This window comes from Arabidopsis lyrata (genome assembly GCF_000004255.2).
Source record: "Arabidopsis lyrata subsp. lyrata unplaced genomic scaffold ARALYscaffold_8, whole genome shotgun sequence".
Taxonomy (NCBI): domain Eukaryota; kingdom Viridiplantae; phylum Streptophyta; class Magnoliopsida; order Brassicales; family Brassicaceae; genus Arabidopsis; species Arabidopsis lyrata.
Window position 1 is genome coordinate 6,467,928 of NW_003302548.1, and position 26,355 is coordinate 6,494,282.

General features: G+C 34.2%; 4 protein-coding genes and 1 pseudogene across 6 annotated transcripts; 4 read left to right on the plus strand and 1 right to left on the minus strand.

Moving 5' to 3' along the window:
* Positions 1-2,233: 2,233 nt before the first annotated feature.
* Positions 2,234-4,430, plus strand: LOC9301593 (ER lumen protein-retaining receptor B). 2 transcript variants are annotated; one of them, XM_021015437.1, is made up of 6 exons: positions 2,234-2,326; positions 2,732-2,989; positions 3,089-3,204; positions 3,478-3,551; positions 3,903-3,966; positions 4,047-4,430. In XM_021015437.1, exons 2-6 carry the CDS (start codon positions 2,819-2,821, stop codon positions 4,111-4,113), a joined length of 492 nt encoding a protein of 163 aa, XP_020871096.1. In that variant the 5' UTR covers positions 2,234-2,326; positions 2,732-2,818; the 3' UTR covers positions 4,114-4,430. The 2 variants fall into 2 exon arrangements, with proteins under 2 accessions (XP_020871096.1, XP_020871097.1); XM_021015438.1 differs by lacking the exon at positions 2,234-2,326 and having other exon boundaries at positions 2,716-2,989.
* A 94-nt stretch (positions 4,431-4,524) lies between these two features.
* Positions 4,525-7,055, plus strand: LOC9299857 (xyloglucan endotransglucosylase/hydrolase protein 3). Its single transcript, XM_021032872.1, has 5 exons — positions 4,525-4,669; positions 4,931-5,031; positions 5,153-5,346; positions 5,908-6,185; positions 6,874-7,055. The coding sequence occupies exons 1-5, from the start codon at positions 4,525-4,527 to the stop codon at positions 6,975-6,977; spliced, it is 822 nt and encodes a 273-aa protein (XP_020888531.1). The 3' UTR covers positions 6,978-7,055.
* Positions 7,056-9,532: 2,477 nt separating this feature from the next.
* LOC9299858 (putative pentatricopeptide repeat-containing protein At3g25060, mitochondrial) lies at positions 9,533-12,096 on the plus strand. Its single transcript, XM_021032882.1, is given in 2 exon segments — positions 9,533-9,548; positions 9,609-12,096. Coding segments are annotated over 2 exon segments (1,914 nt in total). The 3' UTR covers positions 11,507-12,096.
* Positions 12,097-20,966: 8,870 nt separating this feature from the next.
* LOC9299862 (cyclin-dependent kinase 7) lies at positions 20,967-22,479 on the plus strand. Of its 2 annotated transcripts, none has more exons than XR_002331319.1 (4): positions 20,967-21,789; positions 21,883-21,950; positions 22,028-22,147; positions 22,228-22,479. XR_002331319.1 is itself a non-coding variant. In XM_021022440.1 (4 exons), the coding sequence occupies exons 1-3, from the start codon at positions 21,118-21,120 to the stop codon at positions 22,060-22,062; spliced, it is 501 nt and encodes a 166-aa protein (XP_020878099.1). In that variant the 5' UTR covers positions 20,967-21,117; the 3' UTR covers positions 22,063-22,147; positions 22,228-22,479. The 2 variants fall into 2 exon arrangements, 1 of the variants encoding a protein (XP_020878099.1); XM_021022440.1 differs by having other exon boundaries at positions 20,967-21,334; positions 21,686-21,789; positions 21,883-22,147.
* A 2,201-nt stretch (positions 22,480-24,680) lies between these two features.
* On the minus strand, positions 24,681-26,130 carry LOC9299863 (annotated as a pseudogene).
* Between the last annotated feature and the right edge of the window lie 225 nt (positions 26,131-26,355).

Here is a 26,355-nt window from a genome sequence, read left to right on the forward strand (position 1 = left end):
TTGTCTTTCACAGCAACAGTAGGTGACCTATTAAGAACATGATTTGCCCATTGTACAGCTTCAGGCCAGAACGACCTTGGTATCTCTTTCTCTCGTAGAACTGTCCTCAGCATATTCATGATGGTTCGATTTTTCCTCTCAGCTACTCCATTCTGTTGAGGAGTGTATGCAGTAGTCAACTGCCTCTTGATTCCATTCTTGTCACAAAACTCCTTAAATTCTCCAGAATTATACTCTCTACCTCTATCCGTTCGTAGACATTTGATGAACATTCCAGTTTGTTTTTCAACAAATGCTTTGAACAACTTGAAATGATGAAGAGCTTCTGATTTCTCTAAGGCAAAATAGATCCACGTTTTCCTAGAGAAATCATCAATGAAACTGATTAGGTACCTCTTCTGGCTGTTTGATGAAGGAGTGATTGACCGCATAAGTCTGAATGAATGAGTTGCAGCTTCTCAGTTGCTCTCCATGCGCTTTGCTTAGGGAAAGGTACCCGATGTTGTTTTCCTTTCACACAAGCTTCACATGTGGCTTTGACTTGTTGAATCTCTGGCAATCCCACGACCATCTCCTTGTTATGTAGAGTGAGCAAGCCCTTGTAGCTCAGGTGACCATAGCGATGATGCCACAGCTCTGTTTTGTCGGAGACATCAATCTGCAAGCATTTTTCTTCTTCATTCCCACATGTTTCAGCGATTAACACATACATCCTGTTTGCACTCATGATGGACTCAGCTATCTTTCCTTTTGTTGGATGGAAAATACTACACGTCTTCTTCTCTCCTCCCTTGAATAACACATCCAACCCTTTCTCTTGTAGCTGTCCAACACTCAGCAGATTGTTCCTTAACTCAGGAACATAGTACACATCACTTATAGCATAGCTTACTCCCTTAAGCACAAGTTCCACCACACCTTTTCCAGCAACATTCAACTTATGATTGTTTCCAAGCTTCACATGGTGAGTGAAATTTGTGTCCAGCTCCGAGAATATGCCTTTATCTCCACACATGTGATTCGAGCACCAAGAATCTACGAACCAAGCATCACTTCGTTGTGCTCCATGAAGTTCCACATAAGCCATTAACAAGACTTCTTCTTTCTCATGTATCTCTGCATACTGTGCCTCACTGTTCCATTTTGGGCATTCGTATTGAAAATGTCCCAAGTTGTGGCACTTGTAACACTCAACCGTTGCTTTGTTAAAAACACGACCTCTTTCTCCTCTTCCCCTGCCTCGGCCTCTAAAGGAACCTCTGCCCCTCCCTTGAGCATTAACATTGAGAGCCTGCATTTCTTCTTCAAGAGGCGTCTTCTTGAATTTCTGTTCATGAACAGACAAAGAACTCTGCAGTTCATCAATGGACATGTTTCCCGTGTCCTTGGACTCCTCTATTGACACCACCACATAAGTGAATTTTTCAGTCAAGGTTCGAAGAATTTTCTCCACAATCTTCGAATCCGGCATTTCTTCTCCGTTGCTTCTCATCTTGTTGGAAACCTTCATTACTCTTCCAAAGTAGTCATCGATTGTTTCATCCATCTTCATTGATAAAACCTCAAACTCTCTTCTCAATGTGTTGAGGAGAGATCGCTTCACTCTCTCATTGCCCCCAAATTTCCTTTTCATCGAATCCCAGATAATCTTGGACGTTCTCCGATCTAAAATCTGCTCAAACACCGTGCGATCGATCGCTTGAAACAAAAAATGCTTCACCTGGTGATCCTTCATCTTGAGATCCTCCTGATCTCTTTGTTGCACGGCGGTTACTTCAGCCCCTGCTGCTATCTCGGTGTAACCGTCGGCTACCAAACTCCATAAACCCTTGGCTCGCAAAAGATTCTCCATCAACTCGCTCCAATGATCATAGTGGCCATCGAAATGAGGAATCTTCGTGAGTGTTTTGTCGTCGCTCATCTTTCTTCCCTCTCTCTCACTGGGATCAAATTTGCTCTGTTTGCTCTGATACCAAATGTGTAAAACAGATTTGCACGAGAATCCCTTGACTTCATTAATGAACTCCAAGTGCCTTTTATAGTGGCTTACAAAGAAAGAACTGACTCAAACGAGAAAATAGGAAACAACTACAACCACTAACCCAACTTAAGCCACTTGACTCTAGCACGAACCCGTAGTGTGGTGTAGAGAAAGAAGCAAAAGGAGCTTCGCAAAACCCTAGAGATCTTTGTTTCTCCATTTTCAGAAGACGATAAGATTAATCGCGATCGAAGATGAACATTTTCAGATTAGCTGGTGATATGACTCACATGTTCAGTGTTTTGGTCTTGCTTCTCAAGATCCACACCATCAAATCCTGCGCTGGTATGTACATTTTCCTCAATTCGTCTCGGAATTTGGCTGAATTTGATTAGGTTTAGACGAATTTCTCGATGTTTGTTCGATTTGCTTTTCCAAAATTGACGTTGACGATATGAATCTCACTCGATTATGATTCTTTCATTTTGGGAGTTTCAAACGATTAGTTCAAATTGTAGAAATTATGGATCTGATTCGGGTTATCGTAGTAATTTGGTTGCCGACTTACGAACTTAGGATAGATTGATCACGAGCCGTGTTGATCAAAGGAAAATTCAATTGGTGAAAGTTTTATGAATTGATCTCACGTAATTGAGGCCTGAAATGTAGTTCATCGGATCATTACATTTGATTCTATGTTTGAGGACACGTATCTATGAGAATTTCAATTTGTGTTTTGGTATTTTGCAGGTGAAGACTCAAGAACTCTATGCCATTGTCTTTGCGACTCGATATTTGGATATTTTCACGAGTTTTGTGTCTATCTATAACACCTTTATGAAGTTGGTGTTCTTAGGAAGTTCCTTTTCGATCGTTTGGTACATGAGGTATCATAAGGCCGTCCACAGGACTTACGACAGGGAGCAAGATACGTTTCGTCATTGGTTCCTTGTGCTTTCGTGCTTACTCTTAGCTCTTCTGATACATGAAAAGTTTACCTTTCTTGAGGTTTGTCTTCTCGAAAAGATTGCAATTTGAGAGTCTGAACTATTTTGTTTGATAGGCTGATTTATTTTTGTGAAATTGGTATCTGTTTTACGATATCAGGTACTGTGGACGTTTTCATTGTACTTGGAGGCTGTTGCCATATTACCTCAGCTTGTCTTGCTGCAAAGGACTAGAAACATTGACAACTTGACCGGGCAATATATATTTCTTCTTGGGTACGATATTTTTTCTATAATTTCCCTTTATTTGAAATATATCCTTGCTTCTTCATTCCCCTGAACTTCTCTTGACTGGATCCATATTTCATTCCGGTCCATGTCTGGGTACTTCACGATTTTGTTCTACTAATGTGCTATCTGTTGTATTTTCTTGAATAACATCCCGCTCTATTTTGCATTATTGACTGTTCTCCTACCAAACTTTATGATTTAGTTATCCGCTAAGTTTCATACTTTGTTTGCTATACCAATAATGTCTTCTTCTTGCAGGGGCTACCGTGGATTATACATCCTCAACTGGATCTACCGTTACTTCACTGAGCCACACTTTGTTCACTGGATAAGTATGATCCTCTCTCTCTCTCCCCCTCAACCTTCCTTGCCATTTACATTTAGCACAATTGAGCTCATGGGAATCTGTTTATATTCTTCCTAATTGGATTAGATTTTGTCAAGTTTTGCACCTATGATTGATGTCGGTTATGACCCTTTTCCTTGCTCATAAGATCAACTAAATTTAGCATTTGGATTCAAGAGACAATAAATATAGCCTCTTTGTGTTAAAGCATGTTGGTTCTCATACTGGAAAATGCCTAATGCATCATCGCCTCTCATGGTTCACATTTTTCATATTTGTTGTTCTGATTGTTATTCGTGATCTGACATTTTAAAAATGTTTGATTATGATGATGCAGCATGGATCACCGGTCTTGTTCAAACACTGCTCTATGCCGACTTCTTCTATTATTATTTCCTAAGGTAACAATTACCTCATCTTTTCCTCTTGTTCCTAATTCTAATTCTTCCTTTGACTGTTTTTCTCCCTGTTATGTTTGCAGCTGGAAGAACAACAAAAAGCTCAATTGCCAGCTTAACTTCAAAATTTTCGATGCTCGGAAACCCTAAGGATTCAATTTGGTGCCCGACACAATATCCGCCGTGATGTTACCAATTTACTCCGTTGGTGGTTAGTAGAGGAGAACGAACATAGATGTGTAAACTCCAGCAACCTAACTTATTACACTTTCTTTCAACTTTCTCGTCTCTCAGCTTTTTTTGGGTCGAGTTAGTGTTACTAAACATTTCAACAGGACAGTAAAATATTCATCACAACTCAGATGTGAACTATTTTAAAATTTGGGGAAATGTGACAAAGAACAGTAATTTGGAGAAAATGTGGAGCTCCAGTTTAATAAAGAGAAAAACAAATGCATTGTTCTATACTTCTATGAATAATGCAGAGCTTAGACTTCTAAAACAAATGCAATGTTCAGAGACAGAGATGAAGCTTCAAAGGAATATATTCGAACCGAAAAGATGACAAATATTGAGAAACTTAGTGGCGCTAAGGACTGGGTGGCCAAAAGGAGGAGAGCGAAGAATTTGAGTACCATTCGTGATGAAACATTGACTTTTGCAAACTTACTCAAACTCAAAATCTCTATTGGCTTTTGGCATCTGAGTTTGTTGACCGTCTTTGTAGGTTGATTGGAGACCAAGTTGCTGAAGAAATTTTGGTGGAAACTAACCCCGAACCGAACCCGAACACACCCGAACCGATACCGAACCGATACCGAACTGAATTTTCAAAATATCCATATGGGGTTAAAATTTCGGTATTTTAAAACCCGAACCCGAACCGATACCGAACCGAACCCGATCGGGGGCCGAACGCCCAGGTCAATATGGTATGTAATTAAATACTAAGTTCTACATGAAACAGGTGGTGGGTTCGAGTCCAAGAACAGCTACGGATCAGGTCTCTTCCAAATGAGAATCAAAGTGCCCGGAGGAAATTCTGGCGGCGTCGTCACAGCTTTTTACGTTTGTATTCTTGATTATATACATATATATATGCTAATATGCATACATGCGTAGACTAATTCATCAAAACTCATATCGATAGCTAGATTGTTTATTTGTTTATATATGAAAATAATTACAGTTGACGACGAAAGGAGGTGGTCATGACGAGGTTGACTTTGAGTTTCTAGGGAACAACAACGGAAGACCAATAACATTACAGACAAATCTGTTTCTGAATGGAGAAGGAAACAGAGAACAGAGGTTTTTGCTTTGGTTCAACCCAACCAAACACTACCACACTTATGGGATTCTTTGGAACCCTTACCAAATTGTGTACGTTATTCACAATCCTTCTTCTTATTTATTACCTTCTCTATTCTTTTATCATATATAGTGATCATAGTTTGTTTGTTTAATGCAATAATAATTCAATATTTCGAAAAATGAAATTCCAAAACATTTGAGAATATAATTTGGATGACGTATGTTTTAGTCATTTTGCAACCTTTTAGATATATGTATATATATTTTAAAAATATATCTAACTTGAAACGGAGAAAATATTTATTTTAATTATATCATAATTAAGGAAGGTAAATTTTCTCAGGTGATTTTAACAAATAGCGGGATAATGTGTAAATTGCATATCATGTGAAGAAATTAATAACGTGTTAAAAATAATGTATCATCGAAAAAAGCACATAAAATTTGGAAAAAAATAAAAAACCATTTCACATTTTTACCAATTTGAAGTTATTTTTGCAAATAAAAATTGCCCCATAGGCCATAGTCAGTTTTGTTAACTGAGTCTCAAATTTTGTCATTCGGTGCATATATATATATATATATATTATCTATAATCAAAAGAGATGAAATGATGATGATTATTGATAGGTTTTACGTGGACAACATCCCAATAAGAGTGTACAAAAACGAGAACGGCGTAAGTTATCCATCAAAGCCTATGCAAGTCGAGGCCAGTCTCTGGAACGGTGACGATTGGGCGACTGATGGTGGTCGGACCAAGATTAACTGGTCATACTCTCCTTTCATTGCTCATTTCCAAGACTTCGCTCTATCCGGCTGCAACATAGATGGTCGGAGTAATAATGTTGCCGCTTGTGAATCCTCCAACTACTGGTGGAATGCAGGCAACTATCAAAGATTAAGGGCTTGATTGGTTACAGCTGTAGTTTTATGTTTTTAGCTGTAGAATTTATGCTGTAGATTTTTCGGCTGTAGATTTAGGTTTTTGGCTGTAGATATTTTAGCTTTACCTGTAACATTTTAAAATGAAAGTCTGATTGGTTCAGCTGTATGCTGTAGTTTATAGATTTATGTATTTTTGTGTTAATTATAAACTTATTATTTCATATAAATAAAAAGTGAATTAAAATAAATAATAAGTTACATATATATTTAGATAGTATAATTTTTTAAAAACTAATATTTATTTTTGTTTTTTTAAAATAAAAAATAAAAAAATCTAAATGGTAGTTGTATACTTATATGCATATAACTAATATATAAAGTATATATGTATGTATATGTAGTTAAGATAAATCTAAGTCTGAACCTATATAATAAAAAAAAAAATCTCTTACGTAAAAGAAATATGTCAAAAGATAAAAATATTGAAGAGTGAAGAGAGAAAGCGTTAATTTTCCTTAAAGTTTTTCAAAGACAAAATTTTAGTGCTGTAGGTTTTGAGCTTTGTACAGCACAAAAAAAGGAAAACAAACAAAAATGGCTGTAGATTTGAAATATATATATAAAGCATGATTGCTGTAGATTTAGTGCTTTAGGAAAACATACGGCTGTGGACAGACTTCACAGCACCTTCCAATCACGCCCTAAGCCACAACGAACAGAAACTTTCTGAGTATGTGAGGAAAAAATACATGAACTATGATTATTGTATTGATCGCTCTAAATACCAAACTCCTCCTAGAGAATGTTATTGAAATAAGTAAGTTATAAGGAGTTCATATCACAGCTGAGAATATAATTATATTGTTATTGAAATAAGTAAGTTATAAGGAGTGTATGATTAAAATATTGTATGATGGTTTGCATAAGATCAATAATATGCATTTACGTATCTATTGCATTTGATTGAATTCAATTTTGTTTGTTTACGAGTTTGCAAACAAAAATTTGAATGCAACTTATATACCAAAATGTCTTCAAATACATGTCTCTTAACAAATTATAGTTATTTCGGTTCTCGTATAAATGCCTTAACCGGCCGGTGCGTTCCGGTTTGCTAAATCAAATTGTTTTTAAAGACGTTAGTCCTATGAGACACATTACTCAAGAAAGGACAGAGAAGTTGCAAGAGAGAAAAATGAGGCTGGAAAAGAGTATAATCGCACAAAAAAGCTGACCGATGCGGAGAAGATTCTTGGAGCTAAAACATGGGAGGCTAAACGGAGGGAAGCTAAAAAACTAAGAGTCATTGATGAAGCTAAATTGGCATTTGTGACCTTACTTAAATTTGGAAAATCTGAGTTTGTTGACCGTCTTTGTAGGTTGATTGGAGACCAAGTTGCTAGAGAAATTTTGGTGGAAACTCACTACAAAAAAAACGTACACTTTTAGCGCGAAAAAACTGTATCATATGTAATACATAGCGAATTCACTAATGATATAACAATCCTAGGACTAGGACGAAATAAAGAAAACGAGGCTCTATTAAACTACTTCACTGATTAATTTAAATCATTAGTTTATATGTTATAACAACTTTAAAAATCACATAAATAATAAAGAAAAAGTATCTTTCAAAAATATATTAACAACAATCTATGGTTCCGAAAGTTTTTCATAGTCTTTTTCATAGTCTTACTGAAACGTCGTTCGTCAAACTTGGTCTAATTGTCTATCAGATGTGACACATCCAAAATGACCACCACAAGACAAAACCAAACAAGACATCAAATTAAATCACGTTGTGAGCTCCAGCAAAGATAGACATATCTCACGACAAAACAAGACAACTTTTGTATTATCCTATATTCTGATCTCCAGGGAGGATAGATGATAGTATGTTTCCTAGGATTTCAAATATCTCAGATTAATTTAAAAACATCAAACCTAACTCTAATAAAACCAAAAACGAAACATCACATCTAACTCTTTTTTAAAAATATAAAAATCAAATTTACAAATATATAATTTAAAATGTATATACATATATGTTGTATAATTAGATATGCAAATCTTTCTTTTTAAAAATAAAAATACAATTAAAAGAATAAAAGCTGGGAAAAAAAAAAAAGAAGAAAAGCTGAATTACTTTTTCTCTTGTCTTATTGAGTTTCAACTTTCAACTAATAATATCCATTTCCATTATTATAATGTCTATCTCTATATATATCTACAACTGAAAACCCTAAACCCAACGGCGGAACGATGATGCTTTATGTTCTTAGACCTTCCCTCTTCTTCCCCCTCTTCTTCCCACCAACCCCTGTTCTTTCCTCACCTTCCCTGTTCTTCCCAGCAAGCAAAAGATGTGTGCTTCCAAGGCTCCGGTACTCAAGAGAAGAGAGACACCATATCAGAGACAGAGATGAAGCTTCAAAGGAATATATTCGAACCGAAAAGATGACAAATATTGAGAAACTTAGTGGCGCTAAGGACTGGGTGGCCAAAAGGAGGAGAGCGAAGAATTTGAGTACCATTCGTGATGAAACATTGACTTTTGCAAACTTACTCAAACTCAAAATCTCTATTGGCTTTTGGCATCTGAGTTTGTTGACCGTCTTTGTAGGTTGATTGGAGACCAAGTTGCTGAAGAAATTTTGGTGGAAACTCACTTCTCAGCCGAATATTTCGGAGGAGTCGGGGAACGATTGATGTTTTTGGGTCAATTGAACGTTCGGGAAGAGTTATCTTTTCTGTTTAACAGCCTGCCCACCCTGGAAACGGCTCAGCCGGAGGTAGGGGGCCGCCGTAATCCGCGTCGGTCCACGCCCCAAATCGATTGGCGGACCGGATTGCTCCGTTCCGCATCCGACCGGGACGCATCGCCGGCCCCCATCCGCTTCCCTCCCGACAATTTCAAGTATAAAAAAACGTACATTTTTAGCACAAAAAAACGTATCAAATTCACTAATGCTATGATATTGGCAGTATTCTGTTATTCAATACTTCTCACTCTCGGAGAATGGGAATACCGAAATAGGGATTGAATTGTAATCATAATGTTACCTATCCATATCATCAAGAAAATGGAAATTTGACAATAGCTAGAATTAGTTTAAATCTTTCATGTTATTGAATAAGTTATAAAGAGTTCATATCACAGCTGAGAATATAAATGTTAAAATGTGTATGATTAAAATATTATATGATGGTTTGCACAAGATCAATAATATAAATGTACGCATCTATTGCATAATTGGTTGAATTCAATTTTGTTTGTTTACGAGTTTGCAAAGAAAAATTTGAATGCAACTCATATATACCAAAGTCTTATTCTCTTAACAAATTAGTTACTTCGGTTCTCGTATAAATGCCTAAACCGGCCGGTGCGTTCCGGTTTGCTAAATCAAAAATCCACACATCTGAATTCTGAACCAACGCGAGAGAGAGAGTTTTTAAATTCGAAGCGTTGACTTCATTTTGTTCAAATTGGTCTGAAATATTCGGTTTGGTTTGGAAGGTAACAGACAACATTTTCTGCATGTTACATCGGACTCTCTTGTGTCCGAGACGTCTCAAATTTTTGCTATCTGCTAGTAATTACAAGCGGCACATTGCTCAGGTTCACGCTTTCGTAATTACTTCCGGTAATTTACTAAATGGAAGCTCCATTAGTCGCGATCTCGTTGCTTTATATGGACGAATCGGGGAGATCTCTTATGCACGTAAGGTGTTCGACCAATTGCCTCAGAGAAGTGTTTCTGTTTATAACTCCATGATTGTGGTTTATTCTCGTGGAAACAACCCGAATGAGGTTTTGAAACTTTATGATCAGATGATATCTGAAAGGGTTAAACCAGATAGCTCAACGTTCACTATAACGATCAAAGCGTGTTTGAGTGGTATGGCTTTAGAGAAAGGAGAAGCTGTATGGAGTAAAGCAGTTGAATTTGGGTATAAAAATGATGTCTTTGTTTGTTCATCTGTCTTGAATCTGTATATGAAGTGTGGGAAAATGAATGAAGCTGAGGTTTTGTTTAGAAAGATGACGAAAAGAGATGTTATTTGCTGGACAACAATGGTGACAGGATTTGCACAAGGTGGTAAGTCAATGAAGGCTGTTGAGTTTTACAGAGAAATGCAAAATGAAGGATTTGGTAGGGATAGGGTTGTGATGTTGGGTCTCTTACAAGCTTCTGGTGATCTCGGGGATCCGAAAATGGGCCGTTCGGTTCACGGGTATTTGATTAGAACAGGTCTTCCTATGAATACTGTAGTTGAAACCAGCTTGGTTGATATGTATGCTAAGGTTGGGTTTATAGAGGTTGCTTTCAGGATGTTTAGTAGGATGATGTTTAAAACAGCGGTCACGTGGGGGTCGTTGATCTCTGGATTTGCTCAAAATGGATTAGCCAATTATGCTTTTGAAGCAGTATTAGAGATGCAGAGCCTTGGGTTTCAACTGGATTTAGCGACTCTTGTTGGAGTACTTGTGGCGTGTTCGCAAGTTGGGTCATTAACGACTGGTATATCGGTACATTGTTACATTTTGAAAAGGCACGTTCTTGATCGAATAACCGCGACTGCACTGATGGACATGTACTCAAAATGCGGCGCTCTTTCAAGTTCGAGAGTAATCTTTGAACATGTAGGAAGGAAAGACTTGGTTTGTTGGAACACAATGATATCTTGTTATGTAATCCATGGAAACGGTTAAGAAGTTGTATCAATGTTCCTCAAAATGACGGAAACTAACATAGAACCAGACCACGCCACGTTTGCATCCCTTCTCTCTGCTCTTAGCCACTCGGGTCTCGTAGAACAAGGCCAACATTGGTTCAGCGTCATGATAAACAAATATAATATTCAACCGAGCGAAAAACACTACGTTTGTTTGATCGATCTCCTCGCACGTGCAGGGAGAGTCGAAGAAGCTCTTGACATGATAAACTCGGCCAAACTCGACAATGCTTTACCCATCTGGGTTGCTCTTCTCTCAGGATGCATCAATCACAGGAATTTATCAGTCGGGGACATCGCGGCTAATAAGATTCTCCAGCTGAATCCAGATAGCACCGGGATCCAAACGCTGGTTTGTAACTTTTTTGCAACTGCGAGAAAGTGGACGGAAGTGGCCAAAGTGAGGAAATTAATGAGAAATGGGGCCATGGAGAAAGTACCAGGCCAGAGTGTGATTGAGATGAATGGACAGCTTAGAACTTTTCTCATGGAGGATTTGAACCACCATGAGCATGCTCACATATTGCAAGTGCTGAGAAACTTAAACTCTGAGATGAAGAATGTATATACATCCATTTCTGAATGTGTTATTTCCCATTCGTAGTGCTGCCCTCTAAGAGAAAAAAATGAAGTTGAATTTAAATATCGGGTGGGTTCAATGGTAATAGTCTCTCAGCTGAGGAGAAAGGGACAAATGAGGGCTATACAAGAATGGGGTCTTCCCGAGTTCAGACTCACCCACCTCGTCTTCTGCATCACTCCACGCCCCAACATGCCTGGCCCTGACCACCATCACACCACGCTACTCAGGATTCGTCACTCTTTCATGCATTTCGAGTACCAACAAGGATGGTTTGACGAGCGCACTGCCATCTGTCAGTTCAGGGACTTGGCTAAGGAAAACCACAACCGAGGTTACGACGCCAATGTTCCGTGAGGTGCTTCGGATGACGACTGAGGTTGCAGATCGTCACAACTCACAATGGTAATGTTCGTCTCCTGCGGTTTACTTATCGTGAGAGAAGACATGAAGATATTGCACACCGTCGTTCTTCTTGATCAAGCGACAGTTTCTGATGCAATTTTTTTTTAACAATTGGTTTAAACTTTGAACTCATTTGCTTCAGTTTTGTTTATCTATTCATACTTGATTTTAACTTGTGTTAATTTTTTAAGTCATTCGTTTTTCTGAAATGAGTTCTTTTTAATATATGCAAGTATAGAACCATGGCCAATGATCAAAGGGTTTGATGAATTTATAAATTGTGGCTACTCACGTATTTCATTAGTATTAGGTATTTTAGAATTTTCCTATTTAGAATAGGAATTTAGGGTTTTTAGGATTTTCCCATTCACAATGGGATTATTCCTTTTCTAGGCTTTCTAGGGTTCATGCGATTTTAGGTTTTAGATTTCTAATAATTTTAGCATGAAACCAATCATAAACAATCAATCTAAACAATCCTAACAACCTCAACCAATCCGATTTTATTTAGGGATTTCGGATTTGATCCGATTTAGATTTTAGGTTTCTTAGCTTTTAAGGTTTTGGATTCTAGATTAAAGTGTTTTCGATTTGGCGAGTTTGGATTAAGCAATAACAACTTTCTAGCAACCTAAACAAGTCAAGCAATCGGATCTCACAAGCAACAACAATCGCTTATCAATCAAAGGTTCGTTTTATGGTTCCTCTGTCTCTAGTTTCAAGTTCGATGGTTGGTCTTTAGATTTTAGGGTTTCGTTTTTACCTTTCACCTTAAGGGGTTGTACGGAATAGAACTGGGAGCTAAAGACCTCAGTTTTCGACTTGATCACAAGCGTTGGTGGCTAAGAGGAGATCGCCGAGCAAGGGAGGAAGCAAACGGCCGGCGGTTGCGAGTTAGGGTTGGGCGGCGGTGGTCGGCGGCGTGGAGGCTTTTGCGATTTAGGGTTAGGGTTCTTAGATTTCGTTAAGAGCAAGTCGTGCTGATAACGTGTTATAGAACTTGTGAATTCTTGTTCTTATTATTGATTATGAATGGAGGTTACAACTTATATATACACACATGAGGAGGTTACAATCCTAATTGGACTAGGAATATAAGGCCCATGAACCACTAATACTTAGACCTCCTCTTGTCTTCTCGTGATGGGCCGTACCGTTGGGCCGGACCTTCTAGAACATGTGTATGGGCCACGGTTATGGAGTCCGTCCGACCATGCGGTCTATAACAACTTCCATTTTTTTGTTGATTGTTTAATTGCGCTTAAAAATCAATTCCATTTTTTGCAAACCCCACGAACTGTTTCTTATTTTTTCTCTCTCATATTAATAAAAATCAGATACGGAGTTTATTTTTTTAGTAAACAAGTTATTATTTTGACTCGTATGTCTACTAATAATTTTTTTTTTACTTGTTCATTTTATTCTATTGTTATTCGTCAATCGAACTATGATATTTTTAAGAATTCATTGGAACTTAAAAATCACTTCCAAAAGTAATTCCATAGTGTTGATTGTGTGTAACTGTTGTGAAAACAAAAAATATGATATTTTTATGTAAAACATTTTTAAGCGCAATTAAACAATCTTAAAAAAAATATTTATTAGAAGAATACAATTAAATATATATATATATATCATTTGAAATAATGTTATTGTCAAAGATTACAAGAAAAAATATTATAATGCTATTTGTGATCGAAAAACATTAATTTGTTTATTTGTAATACAAAATGCAAGATGTGAAAACTACAATAAAAAAAAATAAGTTATAATAAATATATGTAATGTTATGTATTGTTTATAAGTGGAAGTAAAAGCAAAACATTTACCAAAATAATGATAACAACTATTTAAAATTTTCAAAAATAATATTTAAAAATTCATATGATACATGTTTTATATACATATATTTATCTTGAAAAATTCAAATGATTATATTTATATTCAACAAATTATATTGTTAATAATTTAATTGTAAAATTCTGTGCAATGCGTAGAATATGCATTTAGTATATATAATATTTATTAACTAATATGATAAAAGAGTGATTGATAGGAAAAAAAGGGAGATATATAAAAAGGGAAGAAAGAAAAAAATATATACAAAAGGGCAAAAAAGCTAAATTTGTCCAACAAAATGCATGCATCTATTTGTTGGCAAAATTTTCCTAAATTTTCCTAACATAACCATGCCCTTTCTTCAAAAAAGGTAAATCTGTCCAAAAAATTTTACAAAAACATAAAATGTGTGTCATAACCTATAAGTGTATTATTTTGAACACAAACTTTGTAAAAATGTCTTATTGTAAAACTTTCCCTATAATTTTCATGTTAATGTCCATTGTTTATAAATTAACATAAATTGATTTTTATTTCGATTTAAACTTGTTTATATGGAGGGGAGAGAAATATGTCTTTAATTTTATTTATTAGGGGATGCATCTCCTTTTACCCAAAGCTCTCCCACATGGTTGACAAGTAAATTATTTGGACTAAGATATTGTTTAAAGTTTTGTGATTTTTAAAGATATTGTTTTATTATATTTTTAATGAGTTTTAAATATATAGTTCTGTATTGCTATACTTAATAAAGCATATGTATGACAAGGTGGTTAATCCTATCTATTCACAATTCTTATTCTTACTTCTGAATTACATACTTTACTATATGTGTAATTGAAAATTCATTGTCTTTTGTATTTTTATTAAATTTAATCAAAAATAAATAAGTGGATGAAATATGTCAAAGCAATAAGATCTGATATTTGACTAATGTTTGGAAACACTACATGTAATGCTATATATACATATTTATGTTTATAAGTGTATATGTGTGCTTTATTGATAATATACATGTAATTACCACTAATTAACATGTGCATGTATAACTGATGATGATATACATCTACTTAATTCTAACATATATTTCTGTTGGTGTGCATAAAGGTGTATATATATATATTTATATTCATGTACTTTACAAGTGCATGTACTTATCTCTAACAATTATCTATGTACTTTTAAAAAGCTAAAACAATTTTATAATTATCTTAGATTTTCTAACTATACAAGCTAAAACCAAAACATCAGAAAAAAGAAAAAAAAAATAAAACTATATAAAGCAACCATGATTAGTTCTCACCCACAAAAAAATTACATATTAACTTATAAAGTAGAAAACTCATCAAAAAATGATGTCGAAAATTAAATGTTTTGTTCTTCTCATTGTTGTATGTTTTCTTCTTATTAACAATGTGCAAGCCACTCGTGAGATAAAAGTCCGCAGAGACTTTTGTGGAAGTTATACTCATATCCCGTTTACACCTTGTACGAGAAGAGAAGATTGTTTCGAGAAATGTGGAGGCAAACCACCTTATAAGAATGCTTTATGTATGCCAGAACATGGTAAGGATCGTTTGTGTTGTTGTCGAAATATTGATTGAACTGAGATATTATTTTACTATATACATTGAATGATTGAAATTAGATATTGGATCAATAAATTATCCAGTTATTAAAATATAAATCTGGTTTTTTTTTTCCATCACACATACACCTTAAAACAAATTATATGTGACCAATCAACAATTTTCTTAAGTATTTGTGAAATTGTTTTCTACTCACCATTCTCTCGCTTGTGGTAAGTTACTATCATGTTCTTATTTTCGATGTATGGACTTTTCGTCGAATTATCGTATCTATTTTCTCTACCATTCGTTTGTAAAAATGCTAGTAACTATCTTTGATGTTTCCAACCATGAGATTGATGTTTATTTAAACTTTGTACTTAGTATAAATTAATAAAATCAAGAATGTTTTGCCCAAAAGAAAATCTCAACATGAAAATTAAATAAATATAGAGTTTTATTTCCATTATTGATAAGATATTTCAAATATTTGCTAGGAATTTTGTTTCGTTAAACAATCATCATACATCATTTTGAAGACAAACAATTTCTGAAGTTTAAAACAAACAAAAAAATGATTTCTGAAGAATCTGCAAAGTAGTGGTGATGAAGGCACATGTAATGTAAGCGAGAAGATAAAAGACAAGAGTTAATTTTTACGAAGCAAATTCTACGTACACAAAATTCTACGTAGACTAATGGCTATACTACTAAAAGCTGACAAATACAGTTAGGCATGAGTAAACATTAACTACTGTTAGATTTTGTGCAAACAATAAATGGTGTGAAGCATTTTGCATGTGTATATGTATATATTGATTAGAGGATTTCGTAGCATGTGCATGTTGGCAAGGTGCAATTGTACTAGGTTTTAGGTTCTTTTTCTTAGTACGAAGTTGTGATGTTACAATGGGTAATCCCATCCCTAAAACATTATTGCTAATTATATTAAAAAATGTTATACCTGCAAAAATGGTAATAAAAGTATATAAAAAAGAGATGAAACAAATAAAAGAGGTTTTAATCGATCGGGTTTTCTAAAGACATACGTCATTGAACGGCTGGCGGAGGTTGTGGAGCTTTTTGATGCGATTAAACTCGGGATGATCATCTCCCCTGAGGTGATGAAGTTGCTCCGAGGATGGCAAATTTTTCCTCTGAGAAGTGTTCCATCGAAGTTTCTGGCCTGGTGAGGCAAGATCCCTTCATCTTTGATGACGTCGAAACGTCGTAATGGTGTGATAAAAAGTTTCGTCCGCGTTTGTTTTTAGATGTAAATAGGCTGGTGAATTTGTCAAACAAAGTTATCTCCATTTGTCGCTCAACAAGGGTTAAGCTCGGAGAGCGTCTCGTGGCGTTGAATCTTCGGTCGCTCAGTCATTTTCGAGTAGGGACTCGTTAGATCTCGGCTAGGATAAAAAACCACTAAACAATTTTGAAAACATAACTAAAACATGATGTAAGGTACAAGTAAAACATTTACTCTTCTTTAAATGATTGATTTATTCTTCTTGCTAAAGTTTTCTTTTATTAACTTGTTGTTTTCTTGTGCACAAGACTTATGTTAACTAATTCTTTTTTAAAACTTTAAAATTACAGGAAAAAACTATGACATCCGTATGAATTTTGGGATTTTGGCGCTTTTTGTTTCTACCTTAGTTTCATATGTTTTACTCGGTGAAGGAATTTAGTTTATGTAGTTATATAAAAATGACATTTCTCTCATCGAAAAATTATCTCATCTGTAAGTTGAGCCTGGTTCCCCTTTAGCGGGTTTGAGGCTCCAAATGGGAACGTGCAGAATAATAGCAGGAGAAGTGCATTGCGATTCTAATAGTATCAAAAATATATACATATGTATATGTAGAAATTTTTGTTACTATTGCGGGGACCTAGAAATATATTTTACCGGGGTCAATATTGTTAACTTTGTTAAGAAGATAAAAATTACATAAATTAATTTTCTGTATGTATTAATAAAAATTGTATTTTTTTGAAATTTTAGATTTTTTTTTAATCAAAATACATAAAGAACTAGATGTTAACCCGCGGTACACCGCGGGTCTATATTTTTATTAGAAAAATTTATTAAATTTTGTTTTAAGATACTCTATAGATATATACTATTTTTTTGTTTAATTTAAATGTATAATACACTGTGAGACGAAATTTTATTACAAAAATTGAAATTTTATAGATAGACGTAGTATAAAAACAATAGATTCAATTGTATGATTTTGAATAAGATGCTGATTTAACCCGTCTTATACTAATTTTACCCGCGGTATACCGTATGCTAAATTTTAAATAATAAAATGAGGATTTAATATGTGTTATAGCGATATATTAGTGATATTTTAAATTTATATTAATATCAATCCTAACCAAACCTGTGTCATACAATTCGTCCCGTAATATTTAAAACTATTTTATAAAAACTCAAAAACCATAGCTAAATGGGCAAACAAAAGCCAAAAAATTTAAATATATCAATTAGAAATTTTTGAATTAGAAATTTTTGAATTTAATTAGAAAAGATTGCTCCATAATTTTAAATCTTATGTATTTAATGTATTTATGAAGATTTGATATTTGAATTTATTTGAGAACATTACTTATTTTTAGCAATTTCAGAAAAAAGACATGGGTTAAAGCTTGAACTGATCCGATAATTAAGGTCTGAATTAATAGTTTTGCACCGGCCTTGTTATTTTATTTGTATTTTCTAATTATTTTATCACTATTCAAACCTTAATGATCCATGTAATTAACACTAACCTATTATTGTTATATAATCACAAATATTAAAAATAATATGTTTAGAACTGCCATGAAAAAAAAATTAAGTATGCAACTTTCATTAGTTCACATAATGAAAAAATAAACACATAGAGTATTAGAACCCAATAACAAAGAATCATGTCTACCAATTTTGTAAAGACCTAAAGAGCCCAAATTGTTTTTATTCAACTCTCTCATATACCCAAAATGAAAAACTTAGAAACGGAAAGTTCAAACTCCGTCGTTAACGGTCACAGTAACGGCTCCGTCGATCTGAGCCTTGTTTCTTCAAAGCTACAGCAAAACGCATGGATCTACTCTCCGTGTAGCGTATCAAGGAGTTCTCGGCGTGTATTTTGAAGCTACCACCGGAAAAGCATATCCGAAATCTGAAGATATTCGGTGTGATCAATTCGATGTTGCGTTTCAGGCGGTGGAGCTTTGGATCGCCGATCGTCTTGTTTTGCCAATCGAAACCTAAAGAATTACGATCTCCTCCTCGTCACCATCTTCACATCGTCGGCGAGGTTTAGATCCCGGTTCACCACTGTCTCCTAGCTCTTCCCGGAGTCCGTACAGATTGCATCACGTCTGCGATTTCACATTTTCTGTAAAACTGGTGAGTTTTTATTAGACTAATGAAAGGTATTTATATTGTTTTGAGAATACTATAGGGTTTTGGGTGAGTGAGTTCCTAAAATCTTGCTGATCAAGTAACAATATCTTCAAAATCTTTTATTTTTGGAATTGAGTAATTTTCTTGCAAATCTCGAAAAAAAAAAGAAATATAGGAAAGATAATTATGAGTAATTAGTTGGGATGACAGCCAATGGTAGAGATTTTTGGCAACAATTTTTGAACGTAACATCTTTGATTTAGGAGAGATTTTTGGAATATGCTTATACCGAAATATATGTGTAATTATCTACATTAATGACGGTTTTTTTTAGATTTCCTTAAATGTCTTATCCAAGATACGGATATAGTAAAACCGAGTAAAACCCGGATCCAAATTATTAAAAGCAAAAAACCCCTGCAAAAATATATATATAGATTGTTATTTTGATTTTAAATTTATTGCAATTTAAATGGGCAATTGCCTATATTTAATCTGTTATTGTAAAAGAAAAATGACATAGCTTATTATTAAAATATTAAACAAATTTATTAACATAATATATATATATATATATATATATATATATATATACTGTTAAAAAAATAAATACGTTTTTTCTTTATAATTTCATAATATATGTATATATTGTTAAAATCTGGATATTTATTATGAGCATAAATATGAAAACGATTTTCCATTAAAATCGGCTATTTATTAGGGTCATTAATATGAAAGATATTAAGACAACATGGCTTTATTTATTAGTTTGAAATTAAGACAACATCCCTTAAATTGCTAATCCAAGATCCGAATAGACTAAAACCCGGGTCAAACCCGGATCCAAAAGAATTAAAGCAAAAAAGTACTATAAAAATGTATATGTAGATGATCTTTTTTTTGGAAAACAACAAATTAAACAAGGTAACTAGATATAAAATGAATAAAATAATTAATGAGTGCAAAAAAACTCATTATGGATGCATAAGAAAACAATTTAAATAGGGGGTGCAAAAAGAAACTAATGAAGTTATCAATTAGTGATAATTGCTAGAACTAAGGACTATTTCATAATTTTAGGGGGGTCAGTTGACCCACCTTTGTTGAACATAGGTCCGCCGTTGATTGCGGTTTGGTTTGCATGGTTACCATTCGAAGCCTGAGTCTTTTTATTTTCTTATTATAATCTAAATTTTTAAAACTATGACATCCATATGAATTTAGGGTTTTTGGCGAATTCTACGTTTATCTTATTTTCATATGCTTTACTCGGTTAAATAATTCAGTTTATGTACTTTTTGTCAAAATGACATTTCTCGCATCGAAAATTTTTCTCATATGCAAGTTGAGTTTGGTTCCTGTTTAGCAGGTTTGAGTCTTTTTATTTTTAGTATTTTATTCAAGTAATCTAAATTTTTGTAAGCATTTTCTATGGGCAAGTTAGAGCTGGGATTAAAAACCGAACCGAATTAACCGAACCGAAATTTTGGTGGTTCGGTTCGGTTTCGGTTTTAGGTCATAAACCGATCGGTTTGATTTTAAATTTAATTCGGTTAACCGAAAAATTTCGGTTATTTTGGTTCGGTTTCGGTTAACCGAATTTTTTTTTTTTTCAATTTTTTCCAAATATACTACAATTAGACCGGTTTACAGAAAATTAAACCAGTTTTGTTCATAACCGAAAAAAACGAAATTATCCAAAATTAACCAAAAAACCCGAAATTACCCAATATTAACCGAAAAAATCATCTTTTTTTTTTAAAAACAAATATTTCGGTTAATTTTGGTTTTTAAGATTAAAAACCGAAATAACCGAGAAACCGAATTAACCGAACCGAAATTTTTTTCGGTTTTTTTCGGTAACATTTTCAAAATTCAAAAAAACCGAAAAGCTGAAAAAACCGAACCGAAAAAACAGAAAAAAAAACCGAAATCCCAGGGCTAGGCTAAGTCCAATGTGTTGTGTCCACCTTATGTTCCTAAAAATGTAAATAAAAAATAAAAATCTTGCGACAAAAAAAACTACTAAACAAGTTAGCTAAAAACATGATGTAAGGTATAAGACCATGTACACTGGTGAATTTTTCTGAGTATCATTAGCCCATAAATAATTTTATAATGGTTTAAATAACACAATTGGGTCTGATACGTATCAGTGGACTGATACCTCTGATACCCATTTTGGTGCGACGTGGCGAAACATCATTGGTCCGTGGAAACAGAGAAAAAATAACAAAACTCATTTACTTCTTCTTCTTCTCTGTTGCGACGAAGAACAAAAAAAAGGGCTTCTTCTCTTCTCTCCTCTCCTTCTTCTTCTCTGTTGATTCAAAAAAAAATTCTTCGGATCTGGGTTTCTCTCTTTCAATCATCCTTCAAGCTCATCTCTTTCTTCAACCCTAGAACGAAAGTCTCCTCCTTTATTAATGGGTTGCGTTAGTAGTAAACACCGGAAAACTCAAAACGACGGCGGAGAAAGAACAATTCCGATCAATCCAGCTCAAACCCATGTCGTTAATCAAGTCCCTGAGCATTGTAAACCTCAAATCCTAACACCCAAACCCATGAAACAAGCAATCCTTCAACAGATTTCAACGCCGTCTTCAAACCCAATCTCAGTTCGAGATCCAGATACGATTTTAGGTAAACCATTCGAAGACATCAGGAAATCTTACAACTTGGGAAAAGAATTAGGTCGAGGTCAATTTGGGATTACGTATATGTGTAAATAGATTGGAACTGGGAACACTTATGCTTGTAAATCGATTCTTAAGAGGAAGTTAATTAGTAAGCAAGATAAAGAAGATGTGAAGAGAGAGAGATTCAGATAATGCAGTATTTGTCTGGACAACCAAATATTGTTGAGATTAAAGGTGCTTATGAATATAGACAATCTGTGCATTTGGTTATGGAGTTGTGTGCTGGTGGTGAGTTGTTTGATAGGATTATAGCTCAAGGTCATTACTCTGAGAGAGCTGCTGCTGGTATCATTAGGTCTATTGTCAATGTTTGGTAGTCGACAGTATGGAGCAGGAGTTGATGTCTGGGCTGCAGGCTGTATCTTTGCTGAGCTATTACTTCGTAGACCATTTCTTCCGGTAATGTTCTATACCTGTCGTTCTTTATGTTTCAAAGTATCTCTGTTTTTTTCAAAACATTTAGTTAAAAAGATCTCTCGTTTCTTTCCTCAGGGTTCTACTGAGATTGATCAACTTAGGAAGATCTTTCAAGCCTTTGGAACTCCAGTACCTTCTCAATGGTATGACATGATCTATCTCCCAGACTACATGGAATTTCTTTGTCTTGGTAACAAAAGATGTTGCATGCTTTTTGCAGACAATCATTTATTATGCACTTGCTGTAACTCATGACATCATGGGCTGTTGTGTGTGAAGTGTGGTACTTGGAACCTCAAACCATAAGGCCCGGTGAAACAGAGATTGAGTTTGCAGAGAGGTGAAACACTCTTCTTTTAGACCTTCATCAGAGAAGTCATATACTAAGAAGTTTGCATGCACTTTATTTACTTGTGACAGGGTAAGAGACATGATATCTCTTCGGGCGGGTCTCAAAAAGGTCCCTTGGGATGGATACTGTCATTATTCTTTCTAGCTGAATCTCTGAAGAATTTTCAGTAGCATGGTTCTTGGTTTAATGCATGTGTGGTTAAATTAAAACTTTGCTGCATGTAATTCAGGAAGCGTTTTGTTTATAGAGAAAGAGTGGATGTTTGTAGATTTTGTGACTACAACTAGTTATTTATGTCATGTCGTCACTTTTTAATGTTATGCATCCTCTAAACATAGAAAATGGTTGTTTTATGTCTTATATGTTGTTCTTGTATACAAAAGCAGTTTATGTGTGTTCTTACTTCTGTTTTTGGTTAAACTCATCTGCTCCTTTTCTTTTGTTTCTAAAATCACTCAAAATTTAATTATAAATTTCACCAAATCACCAATCTTTTTACTTCTCAAATATAAAAACTCTAACAAATAACTAAATCCCTTAAAAACTTGATCAAGTCTCTCAAAAATTTAAAATTTATAAATTCCAGCAAATCTCCTAAAATACAAAGTCCAATACACCCTCCTTAATGTTTTTTTTCTTCTAATTTTACGTTTTTTTTGCTTAAGTATATCCTACGTTTTTATGGATTGTAATATTATCTTTTGTAATATTATGTTTTTATATATTTATTTTTGATTTTTTAAATAATTTTTTTTAATTAATGATACCGATACCGGTCTCACCACTGGAAACAGATTTATTACCAGTATCATAAAGAATCTCAAATAATAAACAAATATTAAAATTAATACTAAAAAATTGTTAATGATACTCATAGAGTATCAACTATGTGCATGCTTTCCGTCTAAATTCAGGTTTTTGTCGTTTTATGTGTCTACCTTATTTTCATTCGCTTTACTCGGTGTAAGAATTCAATTTTGTATTCTTTCTCTAAAATTGACGTTTCTCTCATCGAAAAATGGAATCAATCCTGATCTAGTTCTAATTTAGTATTTCATAAAACGTTGTTTTTCTTTCAATTTTTGTGTTCTCGTATATGTAAAATCCATATACCGGCCGCCATGTAACATTTATGAATTGTTGCTGATAGTTTGGATTTTAATACCACTAAAGTCTCATAAAATACGACAATATGTAATGTGTTATACATAATTATTTAAATTTCATGTTAGTAAAACGATATATATATATATATATATATATATGGTAAATTTAATATTTGTAAACTATTGCATTACTTCTGAAAGTTGTAGGTATAAATTTTGGGATATTGTTTTCGATATTGTAAATTAAATTTTTGTTGGGCATGAGCAAGTAGAAGTAAGGACGGCGATTGAAAGAGAGGCAAAAACTGAAAACAAATAGACATCTTCTCAATGTAAATGTGCTAATTATTAAATTCCCGAATTCAGTCTAATAAAACCTATATCCAAGTAACCTAAGTACCTAACTAAAAATTCATGTGAAGAAGATCAGGAGATCAAGTAGCATGAAAATCAAAGCAAACATCATTTTGTTTCATACATATCATTTTATTTTTTCTTAACAATATAGATGCTTATAACATTTGTCTTATTGGTTATAAAAAAAAAAAAACATTTGTCTTATCCTTTATCCAAAAACATTTGTCTTGTCATAATAATTAATATTAAAAACGAAATTGATTTGTTATATCGATCACTTCTATCAACACCTAAAGACCTATTGGAGGAAAACTTTATAGCTCCTCCAAAATAACAATTATTTGTCTTACAATAATTAATTATCTTAGATTCCAATGATCCAATTATGGACATATTATTATTGAAATTTGTGCGGATGACTGAAGAATCTTTCATTGATAAACTACTGTACTAAAATGTCACTTCAAACAAAACTAATATATGGCCCATGGTTTATGGATTTTATAGTCACTTAGTAAGTGATGATTCTCTCGTGACAATTTGTATTGGCTGCACATTATATAATTTATATGCTCATTCTACATAAATAGTTAAACTTTAGATGGAAAAATGGACCACTTCAAACGTAATGCTAATAGTTACAAATTTACAATCAAACGAGTTGAATATAAAACATTAATGCTTTTGCTTTTGGATCACGTGGTGGGACATTGATTTTTGGGTTGCTTCTAATTGACAATTAACCAAGAATTCCAAACTTGTTACATAGTCGTATAATTTTTTGGATGTAATATAAAAAAGTGTTAAAATTTTTGAAATGATCATGATAATGATAGTATACCTATGCTTCAAGCTTTTTTCACGTTACGATAAACCTAATACGGTAAGAGATTTTTTTATACACTAGAGAATCATACCATAAATAATAATGAGGATAAAGAAGATGTAACTCCTTTCTTATAATCAAAAATATCAACACTTAATTTAAACCTAAAAAGAGCAGATAGCATTATTATGAATATACATACACTCCTAAGTTAAAAAACTTGTTCCTTGACGAACGTTCCATGAAAACTTTACGGTACTCTCTCCGGCAACCGCACGGCCGCGACTTGCTTCATATCAGTCGCGTCCACGACCACGAACTCCGACTAATCTTTCTCTTCATCTCTCACAAACCCCATTACATACCCTTTGTCTTCTTCTCCTTCTCCTTCCGGTACGAAATACGGTTCGCCATCCAACCGTCCGGGTCCGGTATCAAACTTTGAAACGGTGTCCAACCGTCCGGGTCCGGTATCAAACTTTGAAACGGTGCCGTTTTCTATATCCACCTTTGCAATGCCACTGCATGGGCCAAGGATCGGCTATTGCTAAGTAAACGAACCGGTTTTTCCGGCCCACAAAACTCTTGTTTATGTGACCCGCTTCTAAATTAATCCCGGTTACAATAACCTTCCGGTTCGATTCTTTCGTACGCATGTTTAACCGGATCTCGCTTAATTCAATCCGGGTCGGTTCTCCAGATTCACTGAATATTGTATCGGGTGGGCTCATACACGACCCGATTATGACAATAACCGGATCTCCATCTTCGGTTCTCTCTTCCCACGCATTCCATAGATGAAAACAGAAACAATCCGGTACATCAACCCAATTTATACCCGAACCGGTCTGATTTGCTTTGACAAAACCTCGAATCTCGACATTTTCTCTTTATCATAGATAACCGGCGACCCGCCCCGGATCATTTCGGTTAATTTGAATACCATTTGCTGATCCGGTATGACGACAAAATTTTCGGTTATCGCAAAATCATGAATCATCGTTGGTTCCGGGAGCGTGATGTCCACGTCACGTGTCTTTTTCCCGCACGTGTCGAATTTAAGATACATGAGATGAGGTTTCCTCAAAACATTGTAGCTCAGAGTGTGGAGATCTCCTGTGGTAGCGTCCACCTTAGAATGAGCTATCACTAAACAGTCAATCTGATCATCAAATCCAAACCGTCCGATTGTCTCAAGATCTCCTTGACCGTTGATTTTCACTTGGTAAGGAAGATCATCCTCTGACATGGCTGTTTAGTTATTTCTCAAATATTTTTTTCCTTTTTATAGTAGTTTAGTTAATTAGACACATATATAGTAGCAAGTCCATACCATATTATAGGGTCTGAAGTTATTTTTAAAAAACAAAATTGTGAAAATTTTCTGTTTGAAATTGAATCCAAAGAAAATGTATATATTGGAAGAACTATTATGTTTTTTCACAATTTTTAATTTTAGTTTATTAGATACATTTATGTGTGTTCTATTGCTAATGACAAATGTGGTTTAATATAAAAATATTAGTAAAATTTTTTCATTAGACACATATGTTTAATATGAAAAATTCGTCAAAACTAGTCATTACAAAGTAATGGAAGAACAATAATTTTTGTACATAAGTCAAATGTTTTCATAATACAGAATATTTTTTTTAAAAGTTTGGGCATAGAGTCGTCTAATAATACCTTACATGGTCGATATGTGGCAAAATAACATATATTTTTGTAGTTCATCTATAATAGCAAACCTAGGGTATAGGGTATGCTGATGTATATGTTTCGGAGACAAATGTTTTTTCTTTTTCTTGTTTTCTGATGATATATTCGGAGAATGTTTGGGTATATATTGGCAATGAAATTTAGATACTATGAAAAAAGGAAGATTATGTGGAAAAGACTTTTTTATA